Source organism: Melampsora larici-populina, assembly GCF_000204055.1.
Source record: "Melampsora larici-populina 98AG31 unplaced genomic scaffold MELLAscaffold_12, whole genome shotgun sequence".
Taxonomy (NCBI): Eukaryota; Fungi; Basidiomycota; class Pucciniomycetes; order Pucciniales; family Melampsoraceae; genus Melampsora; species Melampsora laricis-populina.
The window spans coordinates 542553-560846 of record NW_006768776.1 but is presented as its reverse complement, the minus strand read 5'-3'; the positions used below and the strand labels follow the sequence as shown (position 1 = coordinate 560846).

At 43.2% G+C, this 18294-nt stretch overlaps 3 protein-coding genes across 3 annotated transcripts; 2 read left to right on the top strand and 1 right to left on the bottom strand.

The window, feature by feature from the left end:
* Positions 1–600: 600 nt before the first annotated feature.
* Positions 601–1870, top strand: MELLADRAFT_84942 (uncharacterized protein; the record flags this gene model as incomplete). The annotated part of the gene is made up of 2 exons (XM_007408495.1): positions 601–1465; positions 1596–1870. The coding sequence occupies 2 exons, from the start codon at positions 601–603 to the stop codon at positions 1868–1870; spliced, it is 1140 nt and encodes a 379-aa protein (XP_007408557.1).
* Positions 1871–2917: 1047 nt separating this feature from the next.
* MELLADRAFT_84941 (uncharacterized protein) lies at positions 2918–3398 on the top strand (the record flags this gene model as incomplete). The annotated part of the gene is made up of 2 exons (XM_007408496.1): positions 2918–3181; positions 3249–3398. 2 exons carry the CDS (start codon positions 2918–2920, stop codon positions 3396–3398), a joined length of 414 nt encoding a protein of 137 aa, XP_007408558.1.
* A 12186-nt stretch (positions 3399–15584) lies between these two features.
* Positions 15585–16203, bottom strand: MELLADRAFT_105113 (uncharacterized protein; the record flags this gene model as incomplete). The annotated part of the gene is made up of 2 exons (XM_007408302.1): positions 15585–15904; positions 15984–16203. The coding sequence occupies 2 exons, from the start codon at positions 16201–16203 to the stop codon at positions 15585–15587; spliced, it is 540 nt and encodes a 179-aa protein (XP_007408364.1).
* Positions 16204–18294: the final 2091 nt, after the last annotated feature.

Below are 18294 nucleotides of genomic sequence, written 5' to 3'. Positions count from 1 at the left end.
TTGTGCAGTGAGAGACAAGCCAGGATGGGCGGCCAACGACACTAGGGACCTACATGATTGCCTCAAACCAATGCTCACCACGCTGAAGCAAGGTGAGAGGCTTTTTGGTCAGACACATCTGCCCAAAGGCATACCGGAACACCATTGCTCTCCCTTTCCGGAACACCAAGCAACTACCTCCGCAACTCCCAATCCCCCTCAACCACGCTTCCCATCTTTCAGCAACCCACCAGCCGCTACGATCCCTAGCGGCACCTCACATATTGATCAGTGCAGTGATATCCCGCCTGCGCCACAGCCGGATGACAAAAGTTCTGGAACAGCTTTGACAAAGGAAACATAGAACTTACCTGCTGAACTTGCCACTGGAGTTGATTTGATCAAGAATCTTCTACAACTTCCAACTCACATTCCACTTGGTGTTGCAACCAATGAGTTTGCTACATTTTTCAATCACCCTCTTTGGCTCCCTTCACCAGGTGAAAATGAAGATGGAATTTGGAGTTTATTTATTGAGGCAATGGATGCACACCTTGGGAAAGATGTCATCCTCACCCAATCTCGACGCAGACCCTGTGGCTTTGAAGGCCTGTTCCGCCAATGGGGCAGGACCTCCCACACTACCAGCTTCTGGTCGCTCCCCAGCGGGGACCTTATACTTCAGGCCAAGTTTCCTACCATCATCTCCTTCATCAAGTATTGCCCCCTCCTCTGGCTACTACCCAGCCCCAGGCTTTACCCCAACCATCCCGATCCACACAGGAAATCACTACCACACCGCCAGCCCCAATCCCTGCGCAGGTAACTTGCACTGAGGCGGCTACTTTTCCTGTTTCAAAGCCTATCCTATCTGGCGGTGCTGCACATGCGCATTCTGGAATGGCCGCGGGCACCAGGACAAAGACAGTTGAGGTCGAGGTTGCATCTGTGATGCAGGCCATGGTTGCCGTCTCTGCGCCCAATCCCCAACCCCCAGCTGTCAATCAGGCACAGCAGGATCCTCAGCGACCCGAGTCAGCTCACAAACACCCAACGGACCCCTATTCCCTCGTTGCTGAGCCCAACCCATCCGACCAGCAGGAATTGCTTCTGTCATGCCCCTCAGTATCTCCACCTCCTTTGCCCAAGAACCCCCCTCCTTTACCAATAAATCCTCCCAGTGGTATTCCTCAAGGAGGAGTTCCAATTCCCATCAACTCAGACGTTTGGACCATACCACCCAAGTCTACCATATGGGCTGTCAGTGATCCCTTGGCTTTTGTGTTCACCAAACAGACCGTCGCTAGAAAGACAATCAACAACAACAATGTTCCGGACATTTATTGCGCTATGCTCAACCTCCTGTGGCTGCAAAGCCACCGCACCGATCACGCTGTGTTGGAAGTTGAACCAACCCCCAGCCTGCCTTTCAGAATCCTTCCAAAGAGCAAGCTGCGAGTCCATACTTGGCTAGATAAGCCACCAAGTAAGCAATTTTAGTTTGGGTGCACACGTCAACAACACTGATATTGTTATCACTCTAGATCGTTCCCTTTTTCAATGTTCTTCTGAAGCGCCATGGCATTGACCGAATGTATTCCAACTTGACAATGCAGAGCTTATCAAACAAGGCCCATCCAACAAGGACGCTCACACACAGTACGTGCATGAGATTCTAGGCATTTTCTCCCACAGCACGACACCAAAAATTGACCAAGGTGTCCGGTACGTCCTGGCCGCAGTCGTGTACTGCAAGATGGAGAATGTGGATATACAACCACCAACCCCTGTGACTCTCACTGAATGTCCCAACATCAAAATTGAGAATGGACACAAAGCTGTGCATCGTTATCATCAACCTCAGCTCTGCACAAGTAGCACCATTGCCTGAGAATGTGTGATGGCCATGTGAGACCTAGTCAATAAGATTTATTCCATGTTTGAGGCTCTTGCAAGCCTCCCGGCTTAATTCCGGCACGTTGAGCACTTACTCAAAGCCCCCCAACAGCTCCACAAACAACTCAACAGGGATTACAATAACCTCACCAAGTTGGTTGGTGTTGGCCAGATACCGCCTGTTTCATTTGGACTCCTGGTTGCATTTCTAACTTCAGGTTTCAAAGGCCTCTTAGTTTTCCTGCACGATCCCAAACGGTTTTTGTGCTAGTGAGCAGTCTTCACAAGGTCTGTCCTATTGAAGAACCTTTTTGGAAACACACCCAGGCATTTCTCCTTGGTCTCATCCAAGTGGCCTTATTCCCAGAAGTATTTGATCTAGCCACCAACTCACTGGATGAGCCATCCAGTCAAGCTGATTGGCATCCCAAGGAGTGCTCAAAGATTCACCTTGCTCAAGCCATCCAAAGAGACCTGGCTGCATTCTGTGACGTGAGACCCCAATTGACTGGCGCTCCCTACCCTGATAATCTGTATGACCAGCCATTTCATCCAGTTTCCACAGGCAACCAAACAACAATCCCTCAACAAAGTCTTGAATAGTTTCCCCTCATTTTATTCTTGATTATTTCTTCAATTGTCTACATCATCTACAAACCAACTTGTAGCTAATGTCAAACCCTTGTAGCTTGTAAGCCAACTCAGTTTTGTTTGTTACCCTAACCACAACAAATAAGGATGTACCTTGAAATTATAACCAACAGTTGCTCAGTGAATTTGCAATTCATGATTTACCAGGAGGTGCAATTTTTGTTCAATGAACCACAGCATAAGGATTCACTCAATCACCCAACAGGGCACTGATATTCCCACTGATGCAAAAGTCTCAGTATTGTTGAAACCTAACCCTGTTACTACATACACTACATGAGTTACATGTGTGAAGACATGTAACATGTGATCACTTGACCTCTTCTCGGCTCTGATCCCTCCCCCACTTCTACACTCCTTTTACTAACATCACTCAATTAGCTACTACACTATGCCCCTTACCCTGGGATCCCATGCTACTGCCCTAGGAGCTCAACACATCCTGTGTTCATGTCCTCAGCTGGGTTGTTCACAAAAGATGATTGAGTACATGGGGCAAGTCCATCAAGGCCAATTGTTCAGTCGCACAAGTTATCCAAGTCACCTAGCCGCAATCAACAGACTATTGGAAGCCACCACACCACTTCCAACCCCCAGCAACCAACCTTCTCCACCAAACCAACCACCTACTTTTGGCCAGCCCTACACTTTGATGGTATGATAGCTCAACTATCCTATCTCTGACCTTGAAACCCTTCTGACGTAACCATTACAATTTGCAGGCCTCCACTCCCAATCACCCAGTTGCTTCCACCAGTCATGCACCCCCACAGCCCACTTTCCCGCCAATTGGAGCTGCAATGCCATCAGGACCAACAAACGACCTAGAGATGATCAAGACGAAGGAATTATTTTGGTACCTCGGGACCTGAAAGCCCCAAGAGTAGAGCATGGTCACACTGAAAATGCTATTTCCACCCCACATTGATTCTTGCAGGATCCACTCTGCATGCGGGAGATGTTGCAAGTGGCCAAGGAACATCTCTTTCATAACGTTGGGGTCCAAGCATGTCGCAAAAGTCTTGCCAAAGCTAGAGAGACTGTAAAAGAACACAAGCTCACCCAAGATCCGGCCACCAAAAGCACAGTTTAGACCCAGATACCCCTAGGCCTTCCGACACTTTTCAAAACTCTGAAACTTGAGACATCCATACAATCACAAACCCGTTGTCCCTTCTGCTGTGCTTTGTCTTCCATTCAAGCACCTTTACCACTCAATGCATTGCCTGTTCCACTCTGCAATGTCCCACAATTTACTACAAAACGCTCAGCTACTCTTGGCCGAGAACCATGTGAATCTCCTCTCTATGTGAAATCATCAAGGACAGTTCAGAAACCCATCAGGCTCTTCTTTTATCAGTCCTTACGTTTGTGGCTTGGAAAGATGCTCCAGCACCATTACTTTGAAGAAGCAATCAATGCCTACCTTAATCGTCAGCAACCTGCCTACAATAGAATGCATGATATATGGGATGGTACTTTATGGAAAACCTTCAAGAAAGATAGGTACATCTTTACCTCAAGATCTGGTAACCTAGTATTTGGATTATGGTGTGATTGGTTTAATCCTGGTGGAAATAATGCAGCAAACAAGACATCAGTTGGTGTCATGCTCCTTACCTGTTTAAACCTACCTCCAACAATACAATACAAAAAAGAGAACATCTGCATCTATGGTATTATTCCGGGTCCATCTGAACCATTGCTATCTGAAATGAATCACTTTCTCAAACCGCTAGTGACTGAAATTTCAGAGTTCTGGGACAGAATTACCTTCACATCAACATCAGAGCATCCTAAAGGGCGCACCATGAGGGCTGCACTATGGCCCATTCACGGGGATGTCCCAGCTATGAAGAAGGTCGCCGGGGGAAGTGCACACTTGTCTACATGTATTTGCTCTCTCTGTCACATAGATTGACGTCTCTTCCACTCTCAATCCCCAGCACCAAAGGTTGAACTCTGAACCTCTGAGGGTGTCAAGCTACAAGCTGTGGAATGGGAACAATCTGCCACTGCAAGTGAGCAAGCTAAACTGGCCAAGACAACAGGAGTACAATATAGCATCCTCCATGAGCTGCCATACTGGCAAGCTGTTGAATTCTTTTCTGTTGACATCATGCACAACATTGTCCTTGGTCTATACAAAGACTTTTCAACACAATATATTCAAGTACCTGCAGCTGGCAAGGCTCTCAAAGCTGAACAAGAAAAAATGGAATTCAATAACCGGCAGTACAATGTGCAAATACCTTGACCAGCATCCCCTAATCCACCTGGAACTGATGGTGCACCTTCCACAAGTGATATGCCTCCTCCGCAACCTCCCTCTTGCCATTCTTTGATACTTGGTCCGCCGTATCCTCTAATCTCCATCGTGAAATGGCCTCTTCAGCTGGATCTGACCATACAATCAGAGGAAGACAGAAAAATGACAATGGACCAAACCACTCTTGATCACCCACACCGCCTCCTCCTGCCATCATTCTCGGAATTACTTCTTATGAGCTTGATTTGCTTCAACATTGTATCAAGCATGCCAAAGCCCCTTTGTGGCTCACTTGACCCCAAAAAAACTTTGGGATGGCTAGTGCAGGCACTCCTAAAGCTGAATGGCATTCATTATACAAAGTCTTCATTGTACTAGCTTGGATACCGCATTTCAAAGGTGGAGACCCAGCATCAACATCAGCTAGAATTCTAGCTGGCCTTCTTCAGCTTGTCCAAATTGGCAACCTTTGTACACAGCGTTCATTTCAGCATGTTGATGGGGCAATGATTACAGCCTTGGTTGAGGAACATCAACCTACCCTAGGCAATGGATGGCCGCATAAGAAGAAAAAGGCCAACTTACATTTTGTGGAACATATTGGACACATCTCCACACTCCTTGGGCTTCCAGCCTACATAGCTGGTCAGGTGAGCATATCATTGGAGCCCTTGTGCAGACCTCAAAGAACGGAAACCAAAGTGTGTTTATTCCTCATTTTCACAAGTTAGAAGGAGCAACCAACCCACAACCTTTTTGATTAGAACAAGTGGGGGAGACTTTGCTTGAACAGCATTCAATGTGCGGCTTATTTCAAGCAATGATCCACAACAGCCATCCGGCCATTGAGGCTGACACTATCATCAAAGAATACCTACAACAGAATTGCCAAACCAAGTGGACCACCAAAAAATTAAGTCCTCAAGAATTTGATGCGCTTCAAAAACTTGGAATTCTTGGGCCAGACAAAACTTCTGCATCCACATTTGATATTACTACAAGCCTTGACATTTGTGCCAAGCCACACAGCACAGACAGTAAAAATCCTGGGAACAGCTACATATCATACTTGTTGGACTCATCTCCAAGGGTTGGTACTATCACAGACATTGTCAAGCTCCCAGATGTCACCCAGCCGGTTCTGGTGGTGAGATCTCTGCATTCCCTCAATGCTGAAGACAAGCACAAGGACCTGTTTGCTTCCTTGCCTGGATTGCTGAATGCATCAGTTATATATGATTTGTATGGGGATTATCATGTTGTTCCATGTCACAAGGCAATTGGCCAGTTTGTTGTACAACATACCACAGCAGTTACATTTGATATTGCTTGCCCAACCCCTTCAATAGTTCAGCTGAATAATCTGGTGAGTTCCCATGATAGTCATCAGGTGGATGTTTCCTGATCCATTTTTGAACTCTCCAGGGCTTTGTGCAAGAACTCAATCTGGAAGATGATGCAATAGATATAAAATAACAATAAGTAGAGACATTTGTAATGTGGTCTCAATGTCAAAGTCTTTCTTGTACACCTGTCATTCTACCCCTGCATTTTTATTCTGTTGTCACCCCAAAGGTTTGTATGAATGTAGCTGGAGCTGGTCATCAATTTCATTCTCAATTCAAAATACTTCGATGAGATGTGTCCAAAAAAGTGTCAAGTATCTGACATGTTACCATTGAGAGGATAGGCAACACACGTATTTCTTGAGCCCTTGACTTTTGGTTTTCACAACTCTGTTCATCACACTTGGTAAAAAACAGGCCTCCTTGGATATGTAGAGCTTCCCTGCTGCCACATGGCTTGTCATTCAAATTGTCAACAGGAGTCCATGTTTTTTGGATGGAGACCATGAAAGAATACCACATGAGTATATACTTTCTTGCATAGGAAATTTTCAGAATGCATTCAACCATACTTAGCACTCCAAAGAAGCCCCTGGAAGATTCTGGAAGATCAATTTTCATATTCAGATCTACTACTGAACTAAGCTCATGTGGATCTGCCAGTATATGCAGCCCATGCATATTCCCCACTCAAAGTGAAATGGAAGTCAATCTGATATTGTTTTGGTATTGTTTTGAAATTGTTTTGAATTTTTTTTGAAATTGTTTTGAAATTGTTTTGAGGTGAATGGAACTCACTGGCCTGCCAGTGCCTAGGAAAATGACACTGTGATAAGTACATATATATTTTTTTGTTCCCATATCAACTAACTGACCGTGCCCATGGTCAATTACATGGTAAAGGTTTGACACAATCTCCATTGTACAGTCATAGTCATTAGTTGCTAGGACTGGATTGTTATACCTTGGTTATTCTTGATAGAAGGGCTTACCAGGTTTTGCCCTTTCACAAGCGGAAGAAACTTGTGCACACCAAGCTTCAATGGTTCTGGCAGCATCTGCAGGATTCCACCCAATACCAGAAACTTGTCAGTCTTCTTTTTGCCTCTCCTTTGATGGCCTGCAGTAATGATTGGCTTACGTTTTTCCAGAGGATTTTTTTTTGCCTGGGACAGCTACCCACACCGATTGGGACTGTTTTCCTTCCTCCATCTTGTATAACAATGGAAGTGGCATTGGAGACTGTGTGCTGTAGTGGTAGGATCTTTAATCCCTTTGTATAATGGTTATGTAGGCAATCTGACTCACATTGAGGTTGAGGCAGGAATCCCCGGTTAGTTTTCTTGGTTTTGCACTTCAGATTGCGGATCATTCCCAACTAGTTGTTCTGTACATTCTGGGTTGTGTGCAGAGGAAAAAACCCTGGGCCTGTTCAGATTCAATTAATCTGCGGTCAGTAATTGATTCAGTTTGGGTATTTTGCCATGATATGACTTACATCAAGCATGGTGAAGGCTGCAATTCAGAAGAGCTATTCATATCAAATTGAAGCAGTTTCCCTCTTGAGTATATATGCTTTGAATTTGACCAAGAATGACATACATTGAACTCCCTACATTGGATGGTTTGCTCAAACCAATTTTTGTAGCCCGCACCTCTGGTTGCTTCCTAATATACTTTTGACAAGCCAGATCCAGGCAATCTTTACTGGATGGATACCCATCCTTTCCTAGTAAATGGTGAGGCACATCAATGAATGATTTAAATGATGTGCAAGACTTGCTTGATTGTCACTGGCATTTTCTCTATCTTAACGACCTTGGCTTCTTTGTCTTGCAGCATCAACTTCTCCTCTGGTCTCTCTGATGCTTTCAGAATTCCTTTGATCATCTTTTTATCTAAATTTGGTGGTTTAAGCTCAGCCGCCATCTGCCACGCTTGTAGGCCCGCCAGATACTTCTCCAAAGTTTTTGCTTTCACCACCCGCGTAGCTGAGGTTTCCTTCTTCGAGTTCAAAGCACTTTCCCAGACCAGGAACCCATAAACATCTTGATCCACTAAAGGGATTGCTGATTCCCATGTTCTTCCCCGACTTTCTATGTATTCCTTATACTTTGTCACCGCACTTCCGTACACCTGTAGCGTCTTCTCTGCCCACGTACCTCCTACCTTGTGCCTGGCAACTTGCAACTTTGTTTGATCTTGGATGTCTCCTTCTATCATTTTAAAATTGAGTTTCCTTGTTCTCTCCATCTAATTTCTGTCACTTCCTGGTCCGCTCTCTTCTGGATAATCCTGCAAATCTTCTGGTATTTTGAAACTGACCCTGTTGTGTTCTTTCTTCTCTAGATCTGTTCCTCTCAATAAAGCGTCTGCCTTGTTTGCCTTTGAAGTCACCCTCTTCTCTTCTAGATCACAATCCAGCTCCACCAGTTGGTGTTGAATCTTTCTCCACTCATTATTTACGGCGACATGTTTCAATTTCAAGTTTTGCGCTACCGCCTCAGTGGTTGTGTTGTCTGTCAGAAACAGTATTCTCTGGCCTCTAACTTCCATGATCCTTGCCACCATCTCTAAACCCAGTCTCACCGCAACTGTCTCAGCCCAGTTGATGTCCCTTTTTACTCTTATGGTGTCTCTATCCGCCCATCCAGATTTCCATCTCCATTGCTTCCATTGACTCCGATCATGACCCCTATGCCAAACTCAGTTGAGGTGTCTCCTACACATTTCACATCAACTGCTTTCTTCTTTGGTACCAGCTTCCTGTTCTCAAAGGTCTTCAATACTCTCTTCCATTCCCACAAGTCCTCCATTACGTCATTCAGCATTCCTCTCCTTGCCAATTTGTTAACCCAAGTAGCTAGCCAGTGATAGAAACTGGGGCAGAAACACTTCATTTGCAGGACTATGTTTGTCAGATGGACTAACCTTCCTATCAATTTTTATACCTCTTGATGTGTGAAGCCTCGTTGCTTGGATAACACCTTGTCCACCTGAACCCTCCTTATCTGTAACTTCTCCTCCGGCAGTCTCACAGTCTCGTCCTTGTCATTCCAGATAAAACCAATATACTTCTGCTCCACTTTGAACTCTGAGTATTTCCCCTTGTTCATACGTACTCTCAATTCTGCACTTGCAGCTACCACCTCCTCCATTGACACTTTCCGTTTGTTGTTCTCCCTTCTAATGAATAGATTATCATCTACCCATTGGAACACCATCAGAAACTTGAACTTTTTGTGCATCAATTCCTTCCACACATTGGCCGGCCCTCCAAAGCTACCACAGCCTGCGACCCCTCCAAAGGACACCCTCAAATCTAGGTGAATTTCCCCATCTCGAGCTCTTACCATCAAATACCTCCACTGCAACAGGTGGATTGGGATTTGTCAACACACGTTCTCCCAATCGAATATTCCAAACGCCAGTTCTTCTTTGTGGTCTCTCAGGAAATTTAGGACTTTGGCAAAATTGTCCCAGGTAGTTTCAAACTGTCTCTTGTCCACAAACAAATTGACTGATGGTGTGTTTTTGTCGTTCTTAGGGTACAATAGGTCATTTATTATTCACATTGTACTGTCTCTGTTCACCACACTTCCCATTGGGCTGGTTCTGGAAAACCCTACCCTCTTGAACACTTCCTCTTCCGTAAACGGTCCCACAATCCCGCCAGCTTCTACTTCCTTCCTAATCTTTTTCCTCCTTTGTCTTTACGTGATTTTACGGGGAGTGATAGCTTCTACCTTCCAACCTATGCTTGAGTATCCCCTGATGGAAACCTATTACAAAACTATCAATCACATTCATGTGCTTCTCCCCTATCTTCAGCTCTTCTGCCAGCTTCAACCAGGCAGATATGTTCATCTCACACCGTAAATTGGTTGGCCATATCCTACATTCCAACTCTTCTCTCTTGTTTGCCATTTCTCCTCTTTCTTGTGGTTCTTCTCTCCTTCCTTCTGGATGTCTCTTGTTGTTTCCTTTTCCCCCTATTTCCCCTTCTGGCCTCTCATCTCTTGCCTGACCGTTGTCCTTCCAGGGTCTTATCTTATCCTCTTCTCTCTGACTGTTGTTTGTGCTACAACTTGTTTTGGGGAACATCACAACAAAAAAGGAAAGTCAACAATTATGTATCTCTCTCATGATCAATTTGCTAACAACATGTCTCTTGGAATTGTTGGACTGTGGGTACTACTTGCGATTATAGTTCATTTCAACATCAGACAAACTGCCAGGTCCTACAATGCTTCAAAGACTTTCCCAAATTTTTTTCTGATTTTGCAAGAACAGAAGGACAACTCCGCAAGAAATACAAGACAATTCTCTGAGTGTCCCAAGACTCAACTCCTCAGGTACGTAGAGGCCTTTGGCTTCTTCTTGAATCTATCTGCCTGTCACACCTACGTGACTCACAGCTGCTCCCTCTTACTATCTCCCAGCTTCTCCTAACCAAATGGACAAAAGAGAGAAAGGGAGGGATGGGCAGAAAACTGTAGCATAGACGGTTCTGAGTGGTGGGGTTTGGGGTGGGGTTAATGGAAATCAATTGAAATTTGGTTATGTTCCGCTAAAAGAAGCTTATTTCACCCCTTCCACTCACCACGTGGATTTATTCCCATTTGTGTTTTTTCATCCTCCTTGGTTTGAACCAATTTTTGAAACTGACTCCGTTTGGATAGTTGTTCACTAGCTGCCCTTCTGTCTGGGTATGGCCGCCCCATGCATTTCCGTAAGTCTGAGCCTGGTTTGTGTAACCTTGGTTTGGGTAGCCTAACAGCCTGAACGGATTGGACCTGTACTTGGCTGGCAGGAAAGGTTGGTACTGGCCATAAAGTCCTCCGTTGTTTGGTGTTCCGAAGAATCCAGCTCCTGTTCTGTGGCTCATCCCTGGACCTTGTGTGTTTTGTCCCGGCCAGTAGTTACCTCTTGGCTTCTTTCCTCTCCCGCGCCATCCATTTCTGCCTCAGTCACTGCTCCTCTCCCGCTCTGGCCTCCCGACGCAAATTGCCATTTTTCAAACCCTGTTATCATTGGGGACGCAGTCAGTTGTACCGTTAGGGCTGATAGCACCTTCTGTCCTGCAGCGTACGGGTTCTCCATAAAGCTCCTCTTGCCAAGTGATTCCGCCTTATCTTTTGCAGCCCTTAGGATGTCTTCGTGCAATACTCCTGCTTGGCACATCTCCCTTTTCCCCAACTCTCCTATCCGCATTTGCATGACTAGGCGCCTCACCTTCATGCAATACCTTAACACAATCATCCAACAGGGAGTCAACCTCCTGATTTGGATCACGTTTTTCTTGTGCTCTCTTAGCATCTCTGTGCATGTCTTCATGTGGTAATGTTTGTCTACATATCTTATGAACAAGTCTATTGCGTCTATGCACTCTCCGTAAGTTAATAGGAGCTCTTCTTTTGGTGTAATTCCGTATATGTTACTGATTCATCTTCTTGTAACTCCTTCAAGGACTTTGTCTTCTTTGTACTTGCTTTTTGCGAGTCAAGATCAATCCATTCCATGTTGAAGACCGTCAACAGAACTTAACTCGTCAACTTTGTCATATGTTTGTGGATCCCGTTTGATAACTGGAGCAGATTCGAGTTCAAAAACTGCTTGTCCACAAAGACTATCTCATTCTTTGGGCCCACCAGATCCTGCACCTCTTGCTCTTTCCGCTTGGGTTTTTCTAGCTTCAGTGGCTCCTCCGCCTTCTCTCTTTCACCGCTCAAATCTTCTGGGTCACTACCCCCGGCTATTAACAAAGCCGTCCTCTGGCGCTTTGCCCTTTTGACCAATGACATTGGTTGTTGTTCATATTTTGGGATCTTCGCCTCTCTTAGGTCTTCAAGGTCATACGGAACCACCCCATACACCATCTTGTATGCTTTCAGCATTGCTCTACTAACTTCTATCTCATCTTCTGTGTAGGCTTCTACAGTTGATTTCCACCACAAGTCTCTGGCTGGATCTCCTGAGCTCTTTGGCTGACTTGCTACAAAAGCATTTTGTAGTTACACGAGAACAATTTCAATGTATTAGTTTTGTGAATCCAACCCTCCGCGTGGGGATTTGTATGAAAGGGGGCTTCCAACACTCTTGGTCAGATATAGCTGTGCCTGCCTTGGTATCCAGGTCAACCCCAATGTGAACAACTAGGTTTCATCCTTATGCATCTTTTCTATGTCTTTGGTCAGATTTAGCTCTGCCTGCCTCAGTCTGAACGGTAAGTCTGTCTTAATCCGTTGATCTGGAGGGATATATATTGATCTGAGGGGATTCTTATGTTCAACTACCAGGATATAGCTCCTGCCTCCTCAACCTTAATGGTTGGTGCCCTTGGTTCCCCATAGGGGCTGACCCCAATTAGAATAGGATGGTATGGAATATGATGATAACGGGTTGGAAATTGAGGGATAGGCTTGAGATAAGAATGAGGAAGCATGTGGTTCTTACGATTTATTTGAATCCTTAGTCTATCTCTTGGCTCTGTTGCTTGTCCTACCTGCGGCGGTCCAGTCCCTCCCCCCTTTCCTTATTATCTGATTCCCTTGCTACAAGCATATTCTTCCCTCTCTACCCAACTTCCCATGAGCTCATGGAACTCCGCGCCAAGTCTTGCCTTGGTTGGTGCTCACACTCAGATGTGAGTAGAGGGAGAAACCAATTGAAAATCAAAACAATGGAGTTAAAATACGCACCTTTGAACTCCCAACAAACCAGGAGGAGGTTGAAAGACAAAGAGCTTGACTGGTCAGTATTCAAGGATTTAAAATGAACACCTCCATGTAGCGGGGGACGCAGATTTCAGGGACTTATGTAGAGAGTGACATGCATGGAGGTTGGTCAAAACCCTGGACAAAACAATACATGTCACATTCCATAATCCGTGAATGGGACACTTATTGTGTCCTCTTGGTCAACCACCAGATAAGGGTGGTTAAAAAAGTCTTGAATGTTGCACATCTTACTCAATTTGAGTATTCATTGAGTGAGATAATTTGATGAGTTATTTCCAAAGTGAATACAAGTGGTAATAAGCTCACCTTACAAGACTATAATGACTGGATGGTGTGGTTGCATCCGGCGTAAAGTCACTTTCCATATTACTATGGCCGCCAAAATACCATAAGTTGTTCATTATAGCCCGCAACTAGAAGGTCAAATAATCAAATCAATTTGTAGAGTGATCCAAGAGTGATCCCAGAGTGATCCAAAGTGGAGTGCCTTGACATAGTGATTTGCAAAAGACTCACTTCTGGATGGTTACATCCCCCAAATGTAACCATCCTTAGGGAGGGGAAAGTGACTGAAACACAATATCTCAGTCAAATTGGGTCCAAAGTGTATGCTATAGTTTCATGAGTTAGTAGTCCAAAGCTGAATTAAAGTGGATTTTATTAAGCACAACATTTTTGATATCCATGATGCCATGGATATCAAGGTTGTGAAGCCCTGAAAATCACTATAAGTCGGTCATTGTTTGGCCCACCTAGAAGGTCCAATAATAACCAACTTTTGGAGAGTAATGAAAAGTAGAGTATGGATTTGTAGGGTATATAAAAGAGCAGTTTTGTAAGAAAAAATTATACCAAAAACCCACATCTGGATGGTTACATCTCCAAAATTGTGGTATTTGGCAGGTGGTGAAGGTGACAAAACCACCATATCTCACTCAATATTAGTCCCCTGAAAAAGTTTTGTCAATAAAAGTGGCTGGTATTTTGATTTAATTTTCCATTTAACATAAAAATTCATCCATAAAATGGCATCTTGACATGTCTTTGTACATTTTAATATTTTGCTAATTTTCTGCTGAATGTGAGAAAATCACCATATCTCACTCAATATTGGTCCCATGATGAAGTTTTAATAATGAATGTGGCTGGAAATTCAATTTCACTTTCAATTCAATATAACACTTCAACCATAAAGTGCCATGTTGACACACCTTTGTACAAATTCATTTTTTCTTCCATTTTTACTATGCCTGTATCTTGGCGGTTTTGGGTATTTTGGATTTGGTTGCAGTTCCATTCATTCCTAACCCTTTTTTATGTGGGGTTTATTGATGAAGTTTGACCAAAAAGTGACTTTGAAATTTCTTCAAGAATTTCAGTCTTTGAAGCGCATGTTTGTGCTTCCAAGGTCAAGTGCAACCCCATAAGACACTCGATTCATGAGAATTTTGGGTAAGGGAGTTTAAAGCATCAATTCATATTCATTTGGAGGGAATTGGTGACCAATACCATTAAGGAATAACCATTTGCAACCATGATCCACTGAGATATAAGAAATTGTTTGCTTTTAGTGATGTTGGGGGTTAGGGGTTTACATTTAGCTCATAGCCATGAACACAACCAACATGGACATTTTAGACAAAAGTTTCCTTATAGATCCACCATGAAATTATCTTCTGCAGGAGTTCCTATGAATCAAAAAGCCTGATTTCAAACAACATGAGGGAGATGTGTAATATTTCTGACATCATATTCATACTTATGGTACTCAGTCAAGCATGGAACACTATCATTCACCTCGCTTCACCCTGAAGATGTGGACTGATGCCCCAATATTGGTCCGGTGCTGATTTCATGCTTGATTAAGCACTTGCACAAAAGTTATTATTGGTTTTGTGAGATAACTTTGGTTTTGCAGTCTGATTTGACAACATCTTTAATGAACATTGTGACTGTGTAAGGTACAATTGTTATTAATAATGTGGCACGAATGTCATTACTGGGATTGTGTGATAACTTTGGCTTCTCTTGGTCCACTACCAAATTTCATTAACCTTGAAGGTGTTTAATATAATGAACATTGTGAGTGTGCAGGGTACAATTGTTACAGAAGATGGTGTGTGACAACTCTTCATCTTCGGGACCCAAACACACCCCACCTCAAATTGTCACCTCTCAAGTATTACATGTGTTTATTAAACACCATTGAATAACCAAGTGATTCACTGTGTAATAAGTGCTTCTTCCCCCTCAAACATCCCGCATCACAGGCCAACTTTTGCAATCAAGAGGAAAATTTTGTCCAACATAATGATGATAGAATGTTCATCATGTGAGTACTTAACATGCAAGGATGATATGGGGTCTCATGAACACTTTTTTGGTCGCAGACTGCAGTGAAAATGATATTTTCAGACAAACATTACCCAAGTGTGTAAAATTCAATGTAGTAATGTATTTCACTGTGGTGAAGTACATCACTCATGTGTGTCAAGAACCATGTAGAAAAGTTTATTCACATGTGGTGAAATACATTTCCCATATGAGTAAACTTTAATGTAGAGGCAATTGTGAACTATGTGTGACCCAACCCAAGCACTTTTGGTCAAGGTGATGATATTCTTTCTACTGTGGCAAAATGCAAAAACATATGTTGACGCAAAATACAAAAATAAGTATCTATGAGACAATCCTGCTGCAAACTCATGAGATCAAAAGTCCAAAAAAGTCTCTATCCAGCTCATTTTCAATTTCTTCTTCCATCTGGGGGAACTCCTCCTCATCACCTGAGTCGGGTTCCCAAAATATGGGAACCGGCTGGATATCTGCCCAAGTGCAGTTGGTGCGGACAACCATCTCTGGCCATTGTACCACAAGGATTCTATCGAAATCAGCACTTTGATGTACATATTTCAATGTAGATTTCAAGGCGTCTAATAGGCCACAATTCCATTGCCTCCATGGGCGACAAGCTGTCTTTGTCAAACCAGTGTATATAGAATTCCACTCCGCCGCACGTACATCTGATTATATTAGAATGAAGGGAGTTGGAGTAAGGCAAGGATTTGATGTAGATTAGTAAATCTTTCTACAGTAGTTCACCATTAGCTAGATTAGGCCTTGCTGCATCTATGCGGCCTTGATAGTCCAGGGCCCATAGCATTAGCTGCCTAACTTTGCGTCCCAAACGCCGCAGCTCCTCTTCACAAGACCTCTGGCTTACAAATGCAATGATATCATCTCTAGTGCTCTTGCAACTAGACCAGGGTTTTCCCGGATGATTCAGTGCTATCTCATATAAAAATGGATCTAGTATATCCATCTCCAGCACTTTGTCAAAGGTGGGCTCACAGAGACGCTGTGCCGGTTTGAATTGAATATTGTATTTTGCTGCATTTCTCAAGTAATCCTTGTTTTTTTTGTTAGGATAGCGGTCTTCTTCTTGCGTAATCGCTCATTTTGCGGCTGTTGAGTGGCACCTGACGTTATCAACAGGGTCAGTAGGCTCAATCACATTCAAGACATGCTGATAACATACTGGTGCGAGTAAAAGTGTTAGCCGGTTGTTGGACCACATCAAACTTTGCCTCGTGGAGGAAACCCATTGACACCTGAACGGTGAGAAGTGCCTTAATTTGATTGTCTATAAGTAACTTTGTAGATTGATTTCAATGTAAGTCTGGTAAGAAGTCATATGATTGTTACACCTCCACCTTGCTGAGCGTTTACCAGTTCTTTGTTTCCCAATCCTGCAGCAAGTTCTCGCACCTTTTGCTTCCAGGTTTGCTAGAGATCTAGGTAGGTTGAGAAGCTCATTTCAATGCTCAGCCGTTGTGGAGAGCAAAATGCATTCCATCTTTGCTCTCTTTTATCTCAATCAAGGCATAGATTTTTTTTAGTTGTTTACTCACATCCATCCGAGTGCAAGCTGGTTTATCTCAAGGTTCATTAGGTTCACAAATTGAACATATAGTGCTGCTGCATTTATTAACGATTGCAAATTCTTATAGTTAGTTCAAAGAAATCACATGATATATAAATTACATGTTTTAGTTATTATAAAGTCAGTTGAGTGAAATTGAAAGTTGGAGAGAAAAAACAAATAAAGTAATATAAGAAACTATGGAGTATCATACTAGAATTAGACAAGGATCTTATTTCTACCACACATTCAGATTCGAGAGCGACTGGAGGAAAATTTTAAGATGGACAAGGGATGTGAGAAGAATAAAACAAAGCTAAAATTTGAATAGGATTGACACTGAAGCAGTCAAGCACGAGGAGGTGAAAAGAATCAAGTAGTATCAGTATTTTATAACAGAAAACAAAAGTAAGAAAAAAGCACATACTGCTAACTGAACCACAAGTGGACCGAGAAGATCAAGATAAAAGGGGAGGATACAGCTGTGAGATGGAGATCAAACAATCGGTAAATAGAAAGGGTGCTGAGGCAGAAAAATAAATAAATCAAATGGATGAGAGTCAGTAAAAGTTTAAAGAAGAGGTCAGATCAAGAGAAGAACTTACGCTTAAAAGTTAACAGTCGAAATAGATGTAGTGATCAATCAAGAAAGAGTATTGAAATTGGGGTTCATGAGGATTGATTAAAATCAAAACTAAGAGATTGAATCAAGTGAAAAGATCTCAGTAAATTAGCAAAGCGTTAAAAGGTAGATCATAGCAGAGAAGAGAGAATAGACTCACAAGTTATGGGAAGCCAAGAGTAGGTGTGATTGATGGATTCAAAAGAAAGAGGTGCTGGGGATAGAAGCTTAGAGTTGAGATTGAGATAGATTAAAATTGAACGAGGTGGAGTGGATCAAGGCGGTAGAAAAAAAAGGGTGGAGAATTGTTGTGCTGGAGATCTATTGATCAGAATCCTACAATTGAAAAGCTAGATCGAGAAGAGGTTGAAGTGAGGTGATTGAGATAGAAACAGTACTCAGGCGTGGAAAGGAAAGGAATCAAGACAGTTAGCAGACAATAAGAAAAGGATGAGCAAGAAAGAATGGGGTACTTACTTGAATAAAACAAAACTAAATCAACAGTCAAACGGGAATCCGGTGATGTCGTGATTTGAGCAGAACCGAGTCCGATCGGAGTAAAAGATGAGGCAAAGTGATGAAGAAAAGGAGGGAGTTGTGGGTCTTGTTTGTGTTTGTTCAAGGAGGAGTTTTTCTTTTTTTTGTGATTCATCTAGAAATACAAAAAGGGAATATCTCGACCGAAGGATTGTACATTCATTCAGGTAAGCGTAAATTATGTTGCGTTCATTATCAGTTTCCAACCCAGGGGACCGGTCTCATTTCATCCTCGAGCTTTCCTAGCCTGAATCATAACATAGGCACATGTCACTAAGCTGCTGAATGCGTCATCATACCTTGAATGTATTCCTTCAACCAATGTTGTTTGA